The sequence below is a fragment of the Haematobia irritans genome, chromosome 5 (genome assembly GCF_050003625.1).
Source record: "Haematobia irritans isolate KBUSLIRL chromosome 5, ASM5000362v1, whole genome shotgun sequence".
Taxonomy (NCBI): domain Eukaryota; kingdom Metazoa; phylum Arthropoda; class Insecta; order Diptera; family Muscidae; genus Haematobia; species Haematobia irritans.
The window spans coordinates 10,203,163-10,228,885 of NC_134401.1; the positions used below are offsets into that span (position 1 = coordinate 10,203,163).

The window sequence follows — 25,723 nt, forward strand, 5'->3', positions numbered from 1 at the left end:
AAAATTTGTCAAAGTTTTATTTCTATAGAAAATTTTACCAAAATTTCATTTCTATAGAAAATTTTACCAAAATTTAATTCCTATAGAAATTTTTGTGAAAATTTTATTTCTGTAGAAAAGTTTGTCAAAATTTTATTTCTATAGAAAATTTTACCAAAATTTCATTTCTAAAGAAAATTTTACCAAAATTTCATTTCTATAGAAAATTTTAGCAAAATTTCATTTCTATAGAAAATTTGGTAAAAATTTTATTTCTATAGAAAATTTTGTTAAAATTTTCTTTCTGAAGAAACTGTTCGCAAAATTTTATTTCTATAGAAAGTTTTCGCAAAATTTTATTTCTATAGAAAATTTTCGCAAAATTTTATTCCTACACAAAATTTTGTCAAGGCATTATTTCTATAGAAAATGTTGTCAAGATTTTATTTCTATGGAAAATTTTATCAAACTTTTATTTCTATAGAAAATTTTACCAAAATTTCATTTCTATAGAAAATTTTTCAAAGTTATTTCTATAGAAAATTTTACCAAAATTTCATTTCTATAGAAAATTTTACCAAAATTTAATTTCTATAGAAGATTTTGTGAAAATTTTATTTCTGTAGAAAATTTTGTAAAAATTTTTTTTCTATAGAAAATTTTACCAAAATTTCATTTCTATAGAAAATTTTTCAAAATATTATTTCTATAGAAAATTTTGTCAAAATTTTATTTCTATAGAAAATTTTGTCAAAATTTTATTTCTATAGAAAATTTTGTCAAAATTTTATTTCCATACAAAATTTTGTCAAAACTTAACTTCTATAGAAAATTTTGTTAAAATTTTATTTCTATTGAAAATTTTGTCAAAATCTATTTCTATAGAAAATTTTGTCAAAATTCTATTTCTATAGAAAATTTTGTCAAAATTTTGTCAAAATTTTCTATAGAGTTAACTACAATTTTATTTTCCAAATTCAGACTCGACTTCCAGTAGAATTTATGCTATGTTTCAAGTAAAAAACGTCTTTAAAATAAAGTGTTGAAAAACATGTCCAATTTTTGAACGATTTTTTGCTTTGTTGTCAAGATGCAAAAAGAGAAGCAATTTACAAATAATTTCATTAATTTTAAAGAATTTTTCTGAATTATTAAAGCTAAGTTGACCTCTCCCCAAAAAAAAAAATTCTTTCATGTTATGATACCCATTTTTAATTAAAATCCATTAATTATAAGGACAATACGACTTCATTGAAAAGTTTATCGACTTTTGGACAAGGAATAAAACTTTTTATTAGAGAAATGCGTCTTCAATGCTAAGCAAAATTTGCATTTGTATTTTAAAGGCGTGAAATCTTTGGCATCATGACAATATTTTTTTAAGTATGTCTATGGAAAATTTTGTCAAAATTTTATTTCTAGACAAAGTTTTACCAAAATTTAATTTCTTTATAATCGCCACCTTTTTAATTTTTTTATCCCATTTTGTAAGCTGCTCACTCCCGCCATAAACTCTTGCTGTATTTGGGGAATGATAAATTTAATAAATTAACTTCATTTTAAATTGTCTCGTTCACTTTAAGATTTCTTACTTCCAATCACCATATTTGCAATTCAATTAAGTGAAATTTTTATATAATTCCAAAAATATATTTCAAAAATTGTTACCAATTGCCAAGCAAATTTGATATTTTTCATACATTTGCATATTCCGGTCCTTGCATGAATCTAGGAATGTGAAAGAAAGAAAAAAAGGACAATTTAGTTTTGCAAACATTGGCATTTTTCATCTCTCCAGCGACATTATTAAATATTTTTTTTTTTCAATGTGTTTTTTGCTTTGCTATTACTGCCTTTTCATAATAACCCATAAAGTCGACATTAGGTTTATGAATTTTCACATGCTACCACATCCATTGCAACCAAAGTAATGAACTTTAGTTCATTTGCCTTCCTCTCCAGAATCCATAGTGAGGTAGTCAAGGGGGATAATGTTGGTATTCTTCTTGGGTTTTTTTCGCCACACCAGCTAAATTAGAATTTTATACAATGACACCGTTTGATGCTTACAGAAAATTTTCATTCGTTTGACTTGGTCTCATCACCGGTAAGTTCCACTTGCCTTTTGCAAGTCATACATTTCAAATTTAATTGACAATAAAGCCAGCTATGAACAATTTAAGTAATAATCATAAAATTGACACAAGCCTGATGTGGTTCAAATTCTTAGGCATTGGCAAGTAAATGGATTTTGTTTTTGTAGGCAATCTAGGGGGGTGGTGAAAGAGCAGCGACAAAAAAACATACCATTGAGCTAAATCGAGGAAATTTTTGTGATGAACAAAATTATTATTATTATAACAATTTAATATGATAATCAAATTGTTAGGGGACTAAATGGCGGAGGAAGTTGAGGGGTGTGTGTAGAGACCAATATAATGGAGGGTGTTTTGTGTGGCAATTGAATTTTTGAGAAATAAAAATAACGAAAAAAAAATTATGTGCTTGATACTTAACGCTTTTCTGTGTGCCTAAGGACATGTGAAGGGAAATACAATTGAAGTGATAAGCAGGATATACTTTTTTTTTGGTTTTTTTTGCATGACAAATTATTTGTTAAGCTTTATATTGATGTAGAATTTTTAAATGGTAATTTAAAATTCATGAGCCAACAATAAAATGTTTTTGCTATTACACTATATATATAGAAGCCCAATTAAAATGATTTCCTGTTTCGTCATTATTTATTTTATTTTTTTTTCAAATAATATCTTTATCACAAAAAAGTAGGTCATGGTTTATATTGAATATCATTATTCGTTTTGACTAAATGACAGGAAGTTGGTTTGTGAAAGGTTTTGTATTATTTTCTAAAAATGTGGAAAAATAAACACAAATAGGGATCATCAAAATTGGCTTGAATTCAATGAATAGTATATGGAAATAGCTTCTAGCAATTTTCCCCGAAAAATGATTTTAAAAATGGTGAAATGGGAGAAAAAATTACCATTTTTACAGTCGCTATTTTAGGGGGGAAATTCACAATTTTTCTGAATGTTCTAGAAAAAAATTTGACTTTCCAAATCAGTGAGATCAGAAATCAAAAATATTTGGTTTACATATAGTAGTCTTAGATGCTTCTCACGGTAACACTATCGAATTCCTTAAAGCTGTGTCCGTCCGTCCGCCAAATTACTGTCATGATTTTGTGGTTAAGACCAGGGTTTTGATTCAAAGAGTAGTTTTTGGCAACGAAAATATTGTAGGGTATTATATACACGGTTGCCACTCGAGCCTAAAATAATCTACCAAATTTTGAAGAAAATTTTATCAAAAAAAAAAAAAAAAATAAATAAAAAGTCGTGTTTTGTATTTTTTTATAGAATATTTGTGGTTTTATGAAAAAATGTTTCTTGGAAAAAATTGATTTATTATTTTATTTAAAAAAACTTGTTTATTATTTTATGATATTATTTTATGACTCTCAATAGCGACAATTTATTTGAATGTATTTATATCCCTTGAATTATAAATGTATCGAAGTTTTAAATATTTTTAACTCGCACCTACAAGGGAAAAGTGCTACTTCTACAAAGAGGGAGAACTTGCCCTCAATTGACTTTGATAATGTGGCCTAAAAAGAGAATTCAATTTTTTAAAGATGTTGACTTAATAAAAAATTTCGTCAACATTTTATTTTTATTGAAAAAAATTGTCGAAATTTCATTTCTATAGAAATTTAGCCAAAATTTTATTTTTTTAGGAAATTTGATCAAAAATTTATTTCTATAGAAAATGTGATCAAAATTTTATTTCTATAGATTTTCTTCTAAGAATTTTGTTAGCATATTATTTCTATAGAAAATGTTGCAAAAATTTTATATTTATAGAAAATTTTGTCAAAATTTCATTTCTATAGACAATTTTTTTTATAAAAATTTTATTTCTATAGGAAATTTTATTAAAATTGTATTTCTATAGAAAATTTGATTAAAATTTTATTTTTATAGAAAATTTGTTAAATTTTTGTTACTATAATTTTTGTCAAAATTTTATTTCTATAGGAAATTTTATCAAAATTGTATAACTAGAGAACATTTTGTCAAAATTATATTCCTAGAGAAATTTTTGTGAAAATTTTCTATAGGAAATTTCCAAAAATTTCTATAGAAATATAATTTAACAAAAATTTGTATCGGAATAAAATGTTGACAAAATTTTCAATAGAGATAAATTTTAGTCTTAGAGAAGGTTAGATTAGATTAGGTTAGGTGGCAGCGCGATATATGAGGCTCACTTAGACTATTCAGTCCATTGTCAAAATTTAATTCCTATGGAATATTTTGTCAAAAGCTTATTCCTAGAAAATTTTTGACAAAAAGTTTTAAATACTTTTTTCTCGCACCAAGAAGGCAATACTGGTACTTCTATAAAAAGGGAGAGCTTGCGCCCTCAATTGAATTTGATAATATGACCTAAAAAGAGAATTTTTTAAAGATGTTGATTTAATAGAATTTATAAAAAATTTAGTTAAAATTTTATTTTTATTGACAAAAATTTCATTTATATTGTGATTTTTTTATCAAAATTTTATTTCTATAGGAAATTTGATCAAAAATTTATTTCTATAGAAAATGCGATCAAAATTTTATTTCTATAGATTTTTTCTAAGAATTTTGGCAACATTTTATTTTTATAGAAAATGTTGTCAAAATTTTATATCTATAGAAATTTCATTTCCATAGACAATTTTTTATCGAAATTTTATTTCTATAGAAAATTTGATAAAAAAAATTAATTTTTTGTAGAAAATTTGTTAAAATTTTATTCCTATAGACATTTTTGTGAAAATTTTATTCCTAGAGAAAATTTTGTCAAAATTGTATTCCTAGAGAAATTTTTGTGAAAATTTTCTATAGGAAGTTTCCAAAAATTTCTATAGAAATATAATTTAACAAAAGTTTGTGTCGGAATAAAATGTTGACAAAATTTTCAATAGAGATAAATTTTATTCTTAGAGAAACCTTTGGCAAAATTTAATTCCTATGGAATATTTTGTCAAAAGTGCATTCCTAGAAAAATTTCGAAAATTTTTTCTATAGGAGTTTTGTCAAAATTTTGTATAGGAATAAAAATTTTTTTTCTGTAAAAATTTCTATAAAAAATTTTGACAAAAAGTTTTAAATATTTTTTTCTCGCACCAAGAAGGGAATACTGGTACTTCTTTAAAAAGGGAGAACTTGCCCTCAATTGACTTTGACAATATGACCTAAAAAGAGAAGTTTTTAAAGATGTTGACTTAATAGAATTTATAAAAAATTTAGTCAAAATTTTATTTTAATTGAAAAATTTGTCAAAATTTCATTTATATTAAGATTTTTTTTATCAAAATTTTATTTCTATAGGAAATTTGATAAAAAAAAAATTATTTCTATAGAAAATGTGATCAAAATTTTATTTCTATAGATTTTTTCTAAGAATTTTGTCAACATTTTATTTCTATAGAAAATGTTGTCAAAATTTTATATCTATAGAAATGAATTTTTTTTAATCAAAATTTTATTTCTATAGGAAATTTTATTTCTATAGAAAATTTTATTTCTATAGGAAATTTTATAAATTTTTTTTCTATAGAAAATTTGATTAAAATTTTGTTTTTATACAAAATTTGTTAAAGTTGTGTTCCTATAATTTTTGTCAAAATTTTATTTCTATAGGAAATTTTATCAAAATTTTACTACTACAAAAAATTTTGTCAAAATTGTATTCCTAGAGAAATTGTTGTGAAAATTTTCTATAGGAAGTTTCCATAAATTTCTACAGAAATATAATTTAACAAAAATTTGTATCGGAATAAAATGTTGACAAAATTTTCTATAGAGATAAATTTTATTCTTACAGAAACTTTTGTCAAAATTTAATTCCTATGGAATATTTTGTCAAAAGTTTATTCCTAGAAAAATTTGTTGCTAAATTTTTCTTTATGAGTTTTGTCAAAGTTTTCTATAGGAATAAAATTTTGTCAAAATTTTATTTCTGTAAAAAATTTTGTATAAATTTTATTCCTATGGAAAATTTTGTATAAATTTTATTCCAATAGAAAAATTTGTATAAATTTTATTCCTATAGAAAATTTTGTCAAAATTTTCTTCCTAGAGAAATTTTTGAGAACATTTTCTATAGGAATTTTAAAAAAAATTTATAGGAATTAAATTTATATAACAATAAAATTTTGAGAAAATTTTCTACCGGGATTTTGACAAAATGTTCTATAGGAATTAAATATTGACTAATTTTTCTATGGAAATAAAATTTTGATAAAAAGTGGTGTAGAGGAATAAAATATTGACAAATTTTTCTATAAAAATAAATTTTATTCTTAAAGAAATTTTTTGTCAATGTTTTATTGAAAAAATTTTCTATAAAAATAAATTTTATTCTTAAAGAAAATTTTGTCAATATTTTATTCGTATGGAATATTTTGTCAAAATTTTATTCCTAGGGAAAATTTTGGTAAAAAGTTTTCTATAGTAATAAAATTTTGACAAAATCTTTTAAATAAATAAATTTTTTTTTAATTATAATTTTGTCAAAATTTTATTCCTAAAGAAAATTTTATCAAAAGTTTATTGCTAGAGAAAATTTTGTCAAAATTTTATTCGTAGAGAAATTTTTATAGAATTTTGCCTAAGTTTTTTTTTGATAGGAATTAAATTTATATAGGAATCAAGTTTTCACAAAATTTTCTACAGGAATTTTGACAAAATTTTCTATAGGAGTAAAATTTTGACAAATTTTTCTATAGAAATAAAATTTTGAAAAAAATTTCTATAGGAATAAAATGTAGAACAAAATTTTCTATAAAAATAAATTTCATTCTTAAAGAAAATTTTGTCAATATTGTATTCGTATGGAATATTTTTTAAAAATTTTATTTCTAAAGAAAATTTTGCTAAACATTTTTTAAAGAATAAAAATTTATTCCTAGAGAAAATTTTGTCAAAATCTTATTCCTAAATTGTGTTAAAATTTTATTCCTTGAAAAAATTCTCTATAGAAAGTTGGTGAAGAACCTCTTTGCTGGTGAGGAATATTTTAGCAAAATCTACCAAAACATCAAAAATTCTACCAATCTACCAAACAATAAAAAATCTAATATTTTTAAATGAATTCCAACGACTGTGGCAACCGGAAATATGGACCCTAGTTCATCAGTCATTAGCTCTTTTTAAATGTTGTTTTTAATAAACTATTCCTTGTATTTCATTATCCTGGTTACGACTGTAGAACAAATGCAATTGGCATATATCAACATACTATAGTTAAATAACAACTGCATATGACAAAGTACATATTTGTGTTAATTGATAAAACATGAACATGAATGTATAATAAATATATATTATTCAAATATTTATTAAGAATGTGGTTTAAATTTAATTAAAAATAAAATTATTTGAACAAAACAAAAGAATTCAATGACCTTTAAAGTTATACATTTTCTGCCTCAGCTATGACAATAACTCTGTGTCACAGAACGTATTTCATTTGGATAAACGTTTAATTCCAGAAATGGAATTATGTAGAGAAAGGATGGTATGGGAATAGCAGACAAAAAAAAACTTAAAGATAATTGGCAGAATTCACATTAGGAAATTAAGAAAGTGTCGTTCAATATATTAAAGAATTTTTTTTATAATATAAAAAATTTTTATAATTCATACAGAACGTATTTCATTTGGATAAACGTTTAATTCCAGAAATGGAATTATGTAGAGAAAGGCTTGTATGGGAATAGCAGACAAAAAAAAAAAAACTCAAAGATAATTGGTAGAATTTATATTAGGAAATTAAGAAAGTGTCGTTCAATATATTAAAGATTTTTTTTTATAATATAAAAAAATTTTATAATTCAATGGATACACTTTCTGCCCAGCTATGATAATAAATCTGTTTTGAAGGTGGTTTTTGTATTTTAGTCAAATAAACTTTAGTAAAATGCACACATAACTAAAACCCTTATCAATAGATTCTACAATCAGAAATGTAAGTAAACATATTAATGTGGTTGCTTTATTAATTCGGTTAATTATTTAGTTTCACTTTTAAAATGTATTCATATTACTTATACGATCCCATGTACTGAAAAAATGTTTTACTGATCCCAGTGAATGCAGTAATGCATACTTTTTGATTTTCTGTCCATCCGTCCATATGTCTAAGCCTCTGTCTAACTATTTTTTGTAGCAGGCTATATAAATCAAATTTTAAAGTGTCCTTCAAAATATTTAAGACAATTTCTTATTGTTTTAAGAATTTGTAAAATTAAATAACCTTTTAAGTTATACTTTTTTTTGGTCCCAGCTATGACAATAAATCTTTGCACACATAACTGAATACCTTATTAATGGTTTCTACAATCATAAATGTAGGTAAGCATATAAACGTGATTGCTTTATTAATTCTGTTAAGTATTTAATATTACTTTTAAAATGTATTTATATTACTTATATGACCCCATGTGCTGAAAAAAAATTTAATTGAATCAAGGATGGCATGTATTGAAAAACTTTTTTACTGATCCCAGGACTTACAATGGATGCATAAATGATTGTCTGTCCATTATCTAACTATTTTTTGTCTTGGCCTCTATCTAATTATTTTTTTCTTCGCGGGCTATGTTATATAAATCACATTTTAAAGTGTCATTAAATATATTTAAGAAAATTTCTTATTATTTTAATAATTTATAAAATTGAACAACCTTTTAAGTTATTCATTTTTTTTCTTAGTTATGACAATAAATCTGTGTTGCAGTATGTTTTTGTATTTTAGTCAAATAAACTTTAGTACAATGCATACATAACTGAGTACCTTAAAAATAGATTCTACAATCAGAAATTTAAGTAAACATGCTAACGTTGCGGGTTTATTAATTCTATTAATTATTTAATATTACTTTTAAAATGTATTCATATTACTTATGCGATACCATGTACTGAAAAAATATTTTACTTGTCGTAGGAGTTAACAGAATGCATTAATAATTGGATTCGTCCATATGACCGTGTAAATCTCTATTGTTTGGTGCAAGGTAGGTAGAAAATTTGTATCCAAATTAAATGTAATAGAATTGGATGCATTAATAAATACTTTTTGATTCTCTGTCTATCCATCCATATGTCTGTGTCTCTGTCTAACTATTTTTTGTCGAAGGCTATATAAATCAAATTTAAAGTGTGGTTCATAATATTTAAGAAAATTTCTTATTATTTTAAAAATTTATAAAATTGATACACTTTCTATCTCAGCTATTACAATAAATCTGTGTCGTAGGATGTTTTTTGTATTTTAGTCAAATAAACTTTAGTAAAATGCACACATAAGCGAATACCTTATTAATTGGTTCTATAATCAATATTAAAAGTGGGCTTACTAACATGCTTTATTAATTCTTTTAATTATTTAGTATTAATTTTAAAATGTATTCATATTACTTATACGATCCCTTGTGCCAAAAAATGTTTTACTGATCCCAGGACTTACATAAAAATGCATTAATTATTAGATTCGTCCATATGACCGTGTAAATCTCTAACTATTATTTGTCACAAGTTAGGCAGAAAATTTTTATCCAAATTAAATGTAATAGAGAAGATTATTTTGTACCAGAATGAATGATTTTGGTTGTGGAAAAAAATTCATAAAATTTTGTTATGGCTCAGCAAATGTTAACAGCAGTTCTTAGTCGATCATGTCATAGTTCTATGACATAAATTCCGATTTTTATAAATATTGCCAAATGACCTTAATTTATTCATTGATATTTTTAACAATTTTTTTTAAATGATATCCTTTGTGTGGTTAAAGACTTCATTTTGTCGGTTTCACTCGACTTTATTTTTTTATTTATTTATTATATTTTTCTCAAATTTCAATTTACGTCACTTTGTTTATTTTAACTAAAATTTATGTTTTGCTTTTGCTAAAAGGTTTTATCATAGTCTTCGTATAAACCACAAGACCACAAATTCAAATACGTAACGAAATTCACTCTAGGTATTCCAATTGAAATAAGATTTCAATATTGCTCACCTTTCATTCATAATTGACGTCATCACAATGGATTAGATGTAAACAAAGAAAAAGAAAATATGTGGAAAACAAAAATACAATGATACCATGGAAACTCATCATTATCATCATCACCTGAAAGGTCAGAATCGTTTATAGTAATATGGGAAGATATATAGACATGCATGGTTAGAATAGAATGTTATAATATTTTCTTTCATTTTAGTGTTATTAACCGGACCAAATGGAAATTTGACAGGATTATATGTCACAGTCAATAAATGCTGTAAGTGGTCCATAAAGAAAATTAGGTAGAAATTTTCTGGTTAAGGTAGATTTTTTTGGAATATTTCCTTACTATGGTTTTCATATAATAGTAATGAAAATAATGACTTGCTTTTTTCTGGCGTCCTCTTAGAATAATTTAGTATTTACTTCTCCACAATTTTCCCTTAATTTCTCCTATATAAACTTTGATCTCTTTGCAAATTATTTCCATCTTAATTTCAAAATACCTTTAAACGTAAAATACATATTTCTTTTAATTTTTTCGTATATAAAAATATTTTTCATTTCTCTACTTCGCTTTGCCAAGTTACGAGAATGATGATAGAATACTGTTAATGACCATGAAATTCCGACTTCGGGGGCAATGATATGCCCCATCATTGTTAAGGTCGTTGAAAGACATTTCATTTGCACATAATTTCTTATGGTGACTTTACTGAATGTTGGCATAGCTCTAGCTGTTGCTCATGATTTTCTCCTGATGGTTTGTTAAAAAAAAGCGAAAAAAAATTTGAATATTTTTTTTTCTGAGTGGAACAAAAATATGAAACGTAAAATGTTGTATTGTAAACTGTTTTCAAGGTTTAAATTAATATAAATAAAAAACAAAATATTTTAGTATATATATTTTGGTTTTGTGTAAAATATGTATATTTCTATAAATTATAAAAAAAAAATCAAATGAATAATTCATGTTGCTAAGGCACGTGCTTCCGCTTGTTAGAAATGTTAAGATTATTTAAAAAAAGATGTCAAACAATTGGAAAACAATAGAAAGCTGCATAATATTGTGTAAGGCATCAAAACAATTTAATTTATTTTTTTTTTAGTTTTTCAGAAGAATTTCCGACATGGTTGTAAACAATTGTTGAGGGTATATGCGAGAGTTTTGCACACATAGACGAGATAAATACAATCGTTTAAAATGATGAAAATTGTCATACACAAACTAAAGGATTTTAATACATCAATTCAACTAAAAAAGAATTTGATGATTTAAAATCTATTAAAATCCATTATACGATCGCAAGTACCAAATTTGAGTAATTAAACAATTCATACGCTCCATTGTACAGAATGTTGTAATTATAATACGTATACCACACCTTGAATTTATTAGGGATATGATATTACTTATACGCATCCCTATATGAATTTGAGGAATTTTAATATTTATTTAAAGAGTATATAAAATTTGAAATTATATTCTAAAAAATACACAAAATCTAATCAAATAAATGGTAAATATTTTTTTATAATAGTTTTCAAAATTTATCACACATAAGCACTTTATTTGTCATATTCTAACATCGACTAAGGCCAGCCTTCCTTTTTTTGTTCAAACCCCAACCATTATTTCTTGCTATTCTCTATACCATTACTCTGTATGATTTCTTTTTAAATATTAATTTTGCGAATAATTTATGCTCAAGCTCATTGTTGGCATGCATTTATGCATTCAAGTGTTAGATCTCTAACAATTGCGTTTAAAAACTTAATTTTTCACATTAGATTTCGTTTGTGTTTGATAATATTTTTTGCTGGGGCTATTTGTATTTAACTAATTGCCTGTGCATAGTTTTCAGAAAGTGTTGCCTTTCCTGTTGTGTCAATTTTTGCATAGATGTCCGTCTACAAAATGCCTTCTGTGGGTGTTGTCGTTCTTTGGTTCTTGATATTATGCCAAAGCACTTAAAATAGTTGAGGGTGTAAAAAAAAACATTGAAAAAAAATATCGAAAAATATGAGAATTGGGGGATTTAGAAAAATATTTTAAAAATTCAGACTTTTAGAAAAAAAAATAATTGTTATAATTTTCTAATATTTACTTTAAGTAATTGAAAAAAATATAATATAATAAAAAATTATATTTCATGTTAGCCTGATACCGAAACAGGCAATTGATAATTAGATATAATAAAAAAAATTATATAACATATTTTTTAATTTATATACATTAAAAAATATGTCATTTAATTTTTTAATATACTTATGTTCATATTTATTTTAATATAGTAATAATAAAAATTTTATTTTATTTTATTATATTTCATTTCAACCCTTAATAAATTCATATTTTTTTTCTTTTCCACGGAAAACTTTTAAATTCAGCTTTTTCTCTGTGTACCTCGGAATATTCTCGCGTTTGAAAAATTTATGGCTTTTTGAAGCATTCACTTAAATCTGAATTGTAGTATGGGTGTTGATTTGTTTTTGGTGAATAGTCTTAACTTAAAATTTTTCGGGAGATAAATATTGAATGAAATGACATAAATGGAATTATGTAGATACAGGTTTGTATGGGAATAATAGAAAAAAAAATCTCAAAGATAATTGGCAGAATGTATATTAAGGACTATAAATTGTTGTTGAAAACATTTAAGAAAATTTGTGATTATTTTAAGAATTTATATAATTCAATGACCTTTTAAGTTATAGACATTTTTGGCTTTAGCTATGACAATAAATATGTGTCGCAGGAGGTTTTCGTATTTTACACAAATATACTTTAATAAAATGCACACATAAACAAAAACCTCACTAAAAGGTTCTACAATTAGAAGTGTAAAGAGGCGTAGTAACACAATTGCTATATTAATTCATTTAATTATTTAATATTACTTTTAAAATGTATTCATATTACTTATACGATCCCATGTACTAAAAAAAAAAGAATTCTTCTGTTTGTTATATTTTAAAATCGTTTCAATACAGAACAGATGACAATAAATCTGTGTCGCAGGAGTTTTTCGTATTTTACACAAATAAACTTTAATAAAATTCATTTTTGGGAGGTTTTTGTATTTTACACAAATAACCTATAATAAAATGCACACATAAACAAAAACCTTATTATTAGGTTCTTCAATTAGTAGTGTAAAATAGTCGTAGTAACATGGTTGCTTTATTAATTCTGTAAATTATTCAACATTACTTTTAAAATGTATTCATATTACTTATACGATCCCATGTACTAAACAAATTCTATTTTTGATATTTTAAAATCGTTTTATTGGGATCACGCAAGAAATTTTTAAGACATTTAACCTATAAACAAATGACAATAAATCTGTGCCGCAGAGTTTTTCGTATTTTACACAAATAAACTTTAATAAAATTCACTTTTAGGAGGTTTTCGTATTTTACACAAATAAACTTTAATAAAGTGCACACATAAACAAAAACCTCACTAGTAGGTTCCACAATTAGAAGTGTAAAGAAGCGTAGTAACACAGTTGCTTTATTAATTCATTTAATTATTTAGTATTACTTTTAAAATGTATTCATATTACTTATACGATCCCATGTGCTAAAAAAATAAATTTTCAATTTGTTTTAGTTTAAAATCGTTTTATTGGGATCACATAAGTAAATTTTTATGACATTTGTCCTATAAACAAATTGTTTCAAAGAGTTTGTTTTTGTTACAAAGCTGACTCAAGGTCTAAAAAATGTGTCATTTAATTTTTAATATACTTATGATCATATTTATTGAAAGAGTATCGAGTATTGTTTGTAATTCCTGTTTTGCCTCTGTGAAATAGATCGAATTATGCTCTGATTTGTTTCATCGTATTCTTGTGATTAGTCATCATATGATTTACGTCTCCTTCTAAGCATAAAAATATCACTTGGTCGGCTCCTAAATTAGTTGAATTTAGCTAGTAATCGCTTTTCTTGGCCTGGGCATTTCTTAGATCGCCCTCTCGATGTTGGGCTTGAACACATAAGCTAAGCAAATGAAAGCAATTTGTATTACCAGAATTGTATGCAAAGCATTTGTCTAGTTTGTCTTATCAATTAATTTAGTCAAATAACAAGACATTCATTATCTATTAAATCTATTAGGATTAATTATACGACACCATGTACAAAACATAAATTACCTGATTAGGCAGAAAATTATAGGAAATCTCCCATTTCACAACAAACTGTTTGTCATGGACAAAAATTGCAATGAAATAATATAGCCTAATATTATTAAATATTTTATAAAATATGAAATTTTATTTTCCGTTTATCACAGAGAAGAAGCAAATATCAATGTATTATTGTGATTGTTTGTTTCACTTATTGGCATTTATTCCATTTTTAAGAATTTCTAAAATACGATAATTAAATTTATTGCTATTTATTTACTATTACATATTTTTCTAAATTAAAATTTTATTGATTTATGTATTCATTTATAAATAATAGAAAAAAATTTCATAATATAAATTCATACATAATTGAATAGGTTTTACATATTCTTTCAATTTTTACTATTGACACTTGACGTGTCAAAGATAAAATATCTTCCATTTCATAAATTAAGAAATATTTTTCCATATTTAAGCTTTATTGTTTTGTATTGATAACGTTGCTTTAAAATATTTATATTGGAGATTGGTATTTAATTTCCTTTGTTCAATCAAATTTTTATTGTTCACACAAAATATTTTTGAGTAGACATTAGGGAGGGTTATGAATAATTAAAAATTAAAATAAAAAAAAATTACAAGATTTTAGACATTTTCCTAATTATTTTTTTTCCGAAATCCTAGTTTTTTCTCTTTACCTTCTTTTTACAATAACAAAATAAGATCAAATATAAAATGATAATTATAAAATCATTACCCCAATAATTATTTCATATATTGAAGCTAATATAATAGAATTCTTATGTGCAAATTATGTTGAGGTATACAACAATACATCATATCTTTATTACTAATAGCTTTTGAATTAGATTTTATATTCTTGATCAATAAATTTAATTTATTCTATAAATAAATTTACTCACACAAAAGCATGTATTGCAATACATTAGAGAGGGAATTAGATGAGAAATGATTCAACTTTATTTTTTGCAACTGTTCTTTCAGTTATTATCTAAAAAATAATATTAACTCTTGGTTGTTAGTACCTTCCCCCATTTAATATCATAATTTATTATGGTTTTAAATTTTTTTTAGTAAATAAATAAATAAAAATTTATATTACTTATACGACATAGGGGAAGCTGAGTATATACTGGACACAATTTTTTCTCGAATCAATTGATATTAAACAAATTGATATTTTTTTGAACTATTTTAATTATTAGAAATAACGTTGAATTTACAGCCGGATTGAATGTTATTTACCACACCCCTCATATTTTTCTATAATTGTATTTAGTCAAATAATTGCATACACGTTAGCTATTAATATTACTTATACGACACCATGTACTAGAGGTAAAATGATTGATTGGACCAGAAATTTTAGAAGTTAGCAAACTGTCGTCATATTATTTGTAAGCTTTGTATGAGTTCAACATGCCAGTTCAATTGTGCTCTCTCGAAAACCAAAAAATTCTTCTCTGAATGTGGATTTAATACTAAATAACTATATACACTAAACGCTCTCAAATGTGGTCACTCTAAATACCGGACACTTTAAAAAGTGGACAATTTTTGTGAGACGTTTGCTTTATTATCACCATAAAAATAACTCTCATAAGTGGACACCTCGAAAAAGTGGAAAAAATGTCTTCTACATTTTCTTCTGCATTTTTGTTGGCTTAATAAATATGACATACTAACATTACATACGAATTCTTAAAGAAGTCATTAAAACAAATATTGAAGATCGACTTATATGTGGAATATATTCGATATATCAAGCTATACCCATTCTAATGTATGCAATTGTTTGTGGGAAATTTTATCAATTTGGCAATCTATTTAAAATACAAAATATAATTAAAATAAATTTCGAAGGATATTTACTGGAAATGTTTGCTTGAGTATGTTTGTAAAAGGGTGGATAGGCAATGTCAATATTAAGTAATATAACATATTAAAGTCCTAAACAAAATAATTGAACAAACACGAATTCATAAGGATAATAAGTTGATGAGACGGACGAACAAAGTTATTGAAAATAGTATTAAGAAATTTTTGTCAGGCAGTCAAAATAAAATTGTTATATTGAAATTTTGTCATGGTTTGACACTCAGTATATCCTGAAATCTTTGTTTTCTTTTTTTTTCTACCAATTTATATTTTGGGCATGGTGTCGTATAAGTAATATTAATAAATTTAATAAATACTAAATGTCTTATTATTTGTTTATATGAATTGATACGATAAAACTAACAAATAATTTACTTATAATTTAGATAACATAAATGGCTTCTGTTTCAGTCACTTATGTGTGCATCAAGAGGGACAGACAGGTTGAACTATATTACAGCCCTATACGATAAGAGTATATCGACACTTTATTAACGAAACCACTCAAAATGTTAATTTATATAAGGGATCTAGTATAGTTCTTTTTACACAATATTATTATAAATCGGAGTAGCGTTTTCAAGGTTTAAATTTGTGTAAAACACAGGAAGTTTTTAAGGAAAGTAAAGAAGGATATACACTTCAATTTAATAAATTTCATAATTCATATGTCAATGGTATTAGTCCATACTATTATATTGTAATTAGGGTTTTTTTTCGGAAAAGCAGGATTTTTTTCAAATTTCTTGGGCTTTTCGTATTTTACACCAAAAAACTTTAATAAAATGCACACATAAACAAAAACCTTATTAATAGATTCTACAATCAGAGGTGTCAATAGGCATATTAACGTATTTGCTTTAGTAATTCAGTTAGTTATTTAATATACTTTTAAAATATATTCATATTACTTATAGGATCCCATGTACTAAAAAAATAATTTTTCTGTTTGTTATATTTTAAAATCGTTTTATTGGGATCACGTACGTAAATTTTTACGACATTTGTCCTATAAAAAAATTACAATAAATCCGTGTCGCATGAGTTTTTCGCATTTTAAACAAATAAACTTTAATAAAATTCACTTTAAGAAGGTTTTCGTGTTTTACAGTAATAAACTTTAATAAAATGCACACATTAAAAAAAGCCTTATTAATAGGTTCTACAATTAGAAATGTAAAGAGACGTAGTAATATAGTTGCTTTATTAATTCAGTTAATTATTTAATATTACTGTTAAAATGTATTCATATTACTAATACGATCCCATGTACTACAAAAAAAGAATTGTTGCGTTTGTTATATTTTAAAATCATTTTATTGGGATCACTTAAGTAAATTTTTAAGACATTTGTCCTTTAAAAAAGTGTTCCAGTAAGTTGGTTTTTTGTTACAAAGCTGACTCAACGCCTAATGAAAGAGTATGGATTACTGTTCGTAACCCTTGTTTTGCTACAGTGAAATTGATCGAATTATGCTGTTATTTGTTTTGTCATATTCCCGTGATTTGACTCCATATGGCTTTGGTTTCTCTTTTAACTTAAAAATATCGCTTGTAAATTTAAAATTTTCCGGAGTCTATCTCAAAGAAAAGCTTCCACTTAATTTTCGGAAGGCGGGAGCGAAACTATGGCCAAAATCCAGGAATTTCCGGGACCCCGTTTTCCCTTAATTGTAATTTTATCCTTTGACACACAGAACATGATGAAATGTTTTTTTTTTTAATGTTGGGGATTACTCTACAAATCTGTATATGGTGCCGTATAATTAATTTTAATACATTTAATTAATAATAAATATCTTTTTATTTATCCATATTAATTGATAACACAAACATAGTAAACAGTTTACATACAATTTTGATTCTGTAATTGGATCCTATATAAGTCGTTTGTGTTTGCACTCAATGTTACAGATATTCTAGCCTATGTCATTGTCTCAAGGTACTTTATAAATTTGAATTCAATAAATTCCATATTTCTTATGTCAATGGTATAAGGCCATACTGTTATGTTGTAGTTCAGTTCGTTGACATCCAGTGCGTGATAAAATGGTTTTTCTTTCTAAAAATTATGGACTAATCTACAAATTTAGTTTCTGTATAAGGTGCCGTATTATTAATATCAATAAATTTACTAAATATTAAATATCTTTTTTATATATCTATAAGAATTGGTAAGACTAACATAATAAATATTTTACATAGAATTTTGATTATAAAAATCGATACTATATAAATCATTTGTGTGTGCAGCGTGTGGAACATACTATATAAGAGAGATCTATGCTGTAGTCATATACATATCGGCTTTTTATAATTATAAATCGAAATTGACTTTTTAACTTTTACAAAGTGTGATTTTTCGAATTTTTGCCTTGTAAAAATTGTTCCATATCGGTCTACAATTATAATAGACCGATGTAATAGTTATAGTTTTATTACTATAGAAAATTTTGTCAAAATTTTATTACTATAAAAAATTTTGTCAAAATTTAGTTTCTATAAAAAATTTCATCAAAATTTTATTTTTATAGAAAATTTTGTCAAAATTTTATTTCTATAGAAAATTTCGTCAAAATTTTATTTCAATAGCAAATTTTATCAAAATTTTATTTCAATAGCAAAATTTTATCAAAATTTTATTTCTAAAGAAAATTTTGTCAAAATTTTATTTCTATAGAAAATTTTGTCAAAATTTTATTACTATAGAAAATTTTGTCAACATATTGTTTCTATAAAGAATTTTATCAACATTTTATTACTATAGAAAATTTTGTCAAAATTTTATTTCTATAGAAAATTTTGTCAACATTTTATTTCTATAGAAAATTTTACCAAAATTTTATTTCTATAGACAATTTTGTCAAAATTTTATTTTAATAGAAAATTTTATCAAAATTTTATTTCTATAGACAATTTTGTCAAAATTTTATTTTAATAGAAAATTTTATCAAACTTTTATTTCTATAGAAAATTGTATCAAAATTTTATTTCTATAGAAAATTTTGTCAAAATTTTATTTCTATAGAAAATTTTGTCAACATTTTATTTCTATAGAATATTTTATCAAAATTTTATTTTTATAGAAAATTTTGTCAAAATTTTATTTCTATAGAAAATTTCGTCAAAATTTTATTTCAATAGATAATTTTATCAAAATTTTATTTCTATAGAAAATTTTATCAAAATTTTATTTCTATACAATATTTTGTCAAAATTTTATTTCTATAGAAAATTTTGTCAAAATTTTATTTCTATAGAAAATTTTGTCAAAATTTTATTTCTATAGAAAATTTTGTCAAAATTTTATTTCTATAGAAAATTTTGTCAAATTGATTATATACGTATTTAATCGGTCTTTTTTTGTTTAATATATCCCCCGTATGGACTTACTTACAATTTAGAAGACGGAGTTAGTCTTTAGTAGAAATTTCTACGCAATCCATGATGGAGGGTACATAAGATTCGGCCTGGCCGAACTTACGGCCGTATATACTTGTTATTTTTTTATTTATTGATAACTTACATAAATATAATTCTAAGCTGAGACTGCTAGGGTCTTAAGCTTTGCATCCGTCCTACAGTCCTTCATATATTGGTATAATGCTCATATATCTATTGCCTAAAATAAATTACTGAAGTCGTAAATAATAATTCTTATTATAAATTAATGTTAAATTTTATATGAATTATTAAATATAATCTGGGCTAATTTAAATTGATTCTTAAGTGATTTAATATTTAAATCCGTCTACAACAAAAATGTATGTTTTCTGCTTGATAAAATTGTGGTTTGACACCTACAACCCAATACAAATTGTGGTTTAATTCTTTTCTGTGTGAAATATATTCTCCAATTTTCCTTGTAGTATGATATTGAATTCTTAGACATACAAGTGTAACATATTTTCAAATGAAATATCTGTGGAAATTCCTTATCACATAGACATTGTATTAAAGAAAAAACTAAAAATTAAAAAAAAATTATTAGAAAATATTTTCATAGGTCAAAAACTTTTGTTTTTAGTATCGTTTACTATGATATTTTATTATGGTTTAAATTTTTTTTTATAAATAAATAAATATTTTAAATATTTCCTAATATTCACAATGGGTTTTTTCTCTAACCCTTAACTTAAAAACTTCATGATGAATATATGACTTTTAATTGTATTATAGATATCTTTTAAATGTCTTTTAAAGTTTTATGCATCTTGAAAGATAAACCTTTTAGCGTTACAAATGAAACACCGCCCTATGCATAAATATCTAATAAATAAACTAAACTTAACATTTTCTAAAGCAGATGTATCTTTTGAAAAGTTTTACAACAATAATAAATTATATTCACAAATCACCTGAGTTTATCATTAGCACATAATTTATAACACCATCCATCTAGGCAACCAGACAACATTCATTTATCCCTTCTTCATTAGGTCTTAGCCACAAGAGTTGCAACATTTTAAAACAATAAAATCTCCATTAAAAGCCATAATAAATATTTTTTTTTTTGGAGAAAACGAAAGCGCCCATTTCGGCGAATACTTAAAGGGATTTCGCCAAAACAATAAAAAAGGGCAGAAGGAGTAATTTAAATAGGCGTTGTCAAAGCCATAAACTTAAAATTAAGCATAAACAAATCTTTAGTATAAGGCTGTTATATGGGTTATGGGGGAATCCCACTTGAAAGGGTATTTATATTTATTTTTTTGGGGGGTTTACATACATTTGAAGGCATCAAGAATTCTCCTACCTCCCACATATACTATAAAGAAATTTTGCTAAATTTTTGTTGGATGAAAAATTCTTTGAAACATGTCCCTTTTTGTTAAACTTTATCGCCGGTGTTTTGTTTAAATGTCTAAATTTTTGCCCCTTTACTACCTACCACCATTTTTATTTGACATAACAAAGACGGTGTAAGCAACGAAGCGATGCAAAAGAGTAACCTAAAGTTTTATTTTATTTTGGTGAAGGGTGTTGAGAATAGCACAACAAAGATTTAGTTTCCGGTTTGTGGCTTTCCGCTTTTGTGGCATTAATGGATGCCAAAAGAAATTACTTTTTAAGCAAGTAAGCATTTCAGTTCTACTTTATATTAACTTTTCATATTATAAATGAAGAAATTGTGGGGGTGAAAAATACTTCCGGGCCGAAAAGATTATTAATGCTTCTGTTAGCAAAACAAAAACAAAATTCTTAAGGAAATTGAAGCTTAAAATTTTAAAGATTTAAATATAAATTCTTTAAAAATAATATTAATAAACAGAGAGCCTTTGGAATTGTTGATGATAGATTTTCGTCAATGCTTCGATAAAGATGTGAAAAAATTCAATATATTTTCTATTATTTGCCATCAATTAATCCAGTGAATTTTTTAACATAATTTCTTAAATTTTATTAACGTTACTTATACGACCCCTATGACTTTGATTATAAATTGGAGGTTTCCGTAACATCAAGAATTGATATAGGAAATAGTACTTATTGACATTTTTAGATAAACTCCAATCTTTCCTATGGTAATTATTATGCTCATGTGTGCGACCAAAATTTTGAAATTTAAGAGAACCACAGAAGTGGATAAACTTCACATTCTTAGTATGCTATGTTAAATTTCAATATTTAAGTCGCACACACGATCTTTGTAATTACTAGAAGAAATATTGTAGCTTGGCTAAACATGTCATTGAGTTTTATTGCCTATATCAATTCTTGATGTTACGGAAATCTACAAGTTTTATTCAGGTTTCCGTAACATCAAGAATTGATATAGGAAATAAAATTTATTAACATGTTTAGATAAACTCCAATCTTTCCTATGGTAATTATTATGATCATGTGTGCAAAATCTTGAAATTTAAAAGAATCAGCAGTGGATATATCTTACATTCTTTGTTGGTTCTGCTAAATTTCGATATTTTATTTAGTCGCACACATGAGCATAATAATTACTATAAGAAAGACTAGAGCTTAGCTAACCATGTTATTGAGTTGTATGTCATATATCAATTCTTGCTGTTATGAAAACTTACAATGTATATTGAAAGTAATGGGAGTCGTATAAGTAATATTAATTAAATTAAAGAAACAATATAAAATAATTCACTGAATTAATAGACAATGTACCAAATTTGTTCAAATTTTTATACACTCATTAAAAATCCCAAAGGCTCTCTGCTTATTAATATGTTTACTTATATTAGTTCTAGATGCTATGAAAAAAAAATTCAATGCAAATATTTTATTAACGATCGGTTGGAAAAAATCCTTAAAAAAAAATTCTAAAATTAAAAAAAATCTAAAATTAAAAGTATATATAGTGTAAATACCTTACGCAAATTTCTTAAATGTTGTCTTTATGATGTTAAAATTTGCATATGTTTTACGCATTACTATCATAAATTACATTTAATTAATATTACTTATACGACACGAATACCTTGCAATATATATACTGGGTTTTCGTAGAATCAAAAATTGATTTGTTGAAAAAAACCTATTGGCATATCTAAGCAATAGTTTTTCTTTCTATCCATAATTATGATGTTCGTGTGTGCTGCATAATTTTTGAATCAGAAATTGATTTGAAGCAGTTAATAAATCTCTCTAACATAGGAGATAATAACCTCCAATAATAGTGAGGTGATATTTATGTGTGCAATATTTATATGTGTTGATAATATAAAAATTTCTAGGGAAATTGTCTTAATTTAATCATACTGCTTTAATCCAAAACCCATATAAAATAATAATAAATTTTAATAATTACATTAAAAGAAATAATTGCCTACTTAAGGCATAGATAATATTTTGCATTACCTTATTTTTCGAATAAAAATTTATCATCCAGATTTTGTGATAAATATGGTATTAAATTTTCTATTAAACAAATATTCATGGAAATTCCCATATACGTATTTTCTTATCATATATGTATAGTAAACCTTATCGTTTTTGTTTCAAGTCGTTTGATTATTTGCTTTAACACAATTAGTGTTGGTCGTCTTCACCCAATGATTATTTAAGCTCATTTATAATAATTTTAAAAATACATAAATACTCATTTAATAATTAACAATTTTGTTATACTTACCACCTTCCGGTTCTGAATCATCGATATAAATCATATTGGTTTTATTTTCTCGGTGTTCTCTTAAACGGGTACCTATGTTTGGGCTGATGATGTTTGTTACAGTTGTATAAATGGGATATTTGTTGACAAGTAGTAATCCAGTCTGGGTAAACAGGAAGTGCAAGTAGTTGAAGTTTTATTTTTGTATTTTTAGTGCTGGGGACTTCTAAGGAGTATTTAAACTTTGACCGTTTGATTACATTTATTCACTTTTGTTAATTTAATGATATTTATATTCAACTTTTGTATTGTATTATAATAATTTGCATTACACTGAAATTTTACGAAAAAAATTAATATCAAAAATTTGGATTATTTTCTTAATTTCCATAATACGATTTTTGTATTATTTTATTGAATAGCATAGAATATATTTAAAAATGTAGCCACGTGACATTTTTTAAACTCTTTTAATGTCTTAACTTTTTCTAAAATTTCATTTATTAACAAAAACTCTTGAAAATATTAGAAATTTGCATCAGAATGCTAGTTATTACAGTTTGAAATCTGTTATACTGATATTGAAGATATTTTTCAATTATTGATGATTTTTTAATCATTTGAAACAGAGGTTACATGTGAATATAACAGTTTCAGGTTATGTTATACGTTTCATTAAAATCAAAGAAATACCTGAAATTTTTATAAATTTTCATTAATTAAACAAAATACTTTGTTAGATTTGAAATATTTCCCTACGGGAAATTGGTGCAAATTGCCACTGATGGACCTATCGCAGAACTGTTACCGGAGCTCCAGTTAGTGACTATTTTGAAATAGTCATAATTTATTGACCCCCGTACACGCTTGATATTAAAATCTTATTGGATCTACACATTTAGTGAAATAAAATTATCAGAATAACCTATTGTTCGACATATTTCAAAAGTTTTTTCATTTCGAATGCGATTCAGAATCCCAAAATGAAACAGATTTCTGAGAGTTTGTCCGATAGTGGTTTCTGAGGACCGGTCTATGGGTAGCTCCTGCTAAATTGGTCCAGGAAATGTCCTTTGGAATGAGTCCAAGACGTGTCCTAAAGTGTAAATTTACCCCGTCAATGACAAACCCATGTTAAAGTGACCGGTCCCTTCCATACGTTTTGACTAGTCCTGCACAGGTTCTATGTTCTATGTTCCATTTCCCGTAGGTTTTATACAGATATTGAAAATATTTTCCAACTATTGACTATTATTCAAATCTCATGAAATACAGGGTATACGTGAGTATAACAGTTTCAGATCATGTTATAAAAGTCATTAAAATCCAAAATATGGTATGCCTTTGATAATTTGCATAAAAATTCTGTTTATAACAGTTTGAAATCTTTTATACAACTATTGATTGAAAATGTTTGTCAACAATTGAATATTATTCAAATCACATGAAATATGGGGTATACCTGAGTATAACAGGTTAAAGGTTATGTTATACGTTTCATTAAACACCAAGAATTTCGAATATTATGATATATAGCATATCTATAAGTATAACAGTTTCAGGTTATGCTATAAGTTTCAATAAAACCCAAGAAATTTGTGTGCATTTCATCATTTGCTTTATAATTCTGATTATAACAGTTTCAAAACTTTTATACATATATTGAAAATATTTGTCAACTATTGATTCAAATCACATGAAATATTAGGTATACGTGAGTATAACAATTTCGTGTTATGTTATACGTTTCTTTAAAACCTACTCTGTCATTTTGTGTATCTTTTTTTTTGAAAACAGAATAAGAAAAATTTATATCAGCTTAGGGCTTATAAACCTCGTAATCTTTGTTATACTAGGAAATCGTATACCAGGATGAGTTCCGATATGTTTTACAGGCTTTACTTTCCTAGACCATCTACCTACAAAAAAAAATTTTCTCGAAATTTTTTTTTTGATGAAAGTCTTAATTGAGTTTTAAAAAATATTCAATTAAAAATTTAATTGATTCAAAAATTTTTTAATTGAAACAAAAATCAATCACAAAAATTAACAGTATCAATTAATTTTTTAATTGGATCAGTTAATTTTTAATTAATATTTTAATTGATACTATCATTTCTGTGATTGAAGACATTTCAATTAAAGATTGATTGGTTCGTAACAAAAAACATTTTTGTGTGTATGTGCACTTATTGATTGAGAGTTACCTGCAGAGTCGATGGCTGTTCGTTTATCCGATCTAGTAAAAGTTATTGAACAGAAGGTTGTATAATTATTGGCTATATATTTTTTAAAGCCGTTATACAGTGAGTATAAAACATTTAGTCAAACTTAATTTGCTTGGGAAAACTAATCTTTGTCATATGCTTATAAAATGCATACTAAGAAAGTGTCCCTATGTTTATTACAAGTTTTTACCCGAACAGGGATTTGTTTTAGAGATGTATAACAGTTTGTAAACTGTTATACAAACTGTTATATTAGTCCAAACGCTCTTAAATACACATACACATTTATTAAGAAACATTTTATTTTGTATAAC

The 25,723-nt window shown here is 24.9% G+C and overlaps 1 protein-coding gene across 4 annotated transcripts in view; it reads right to left on the reverse strand.

Moving 5' to 3' along the window:
- The window catches only part of sqa (spaghetti-squash activator), a 153,086-nt gene that overhangs the window by 92,595 nt on the left and 34,768 nt on the right, over window positions 1-25,723 (reverse strand). For all 4 annotated transcript variants that reach the window (XM_075309590.1, XM_075309592.1, XM_075309591.1 and 1 more), the window contains exon 2: window positions 23,203-23,514. In XM_075309590.1, coding sequence (XP_075165705.1) covers window positions 23,203-23,236 — 34 coding nt within the window. In that variant the 5' untranslated portion in view covers window positions 23,237-23,514. The remainder of the gene's footprint in view (window positions 1-23,202; window positions 23,515-25,723) is intronic.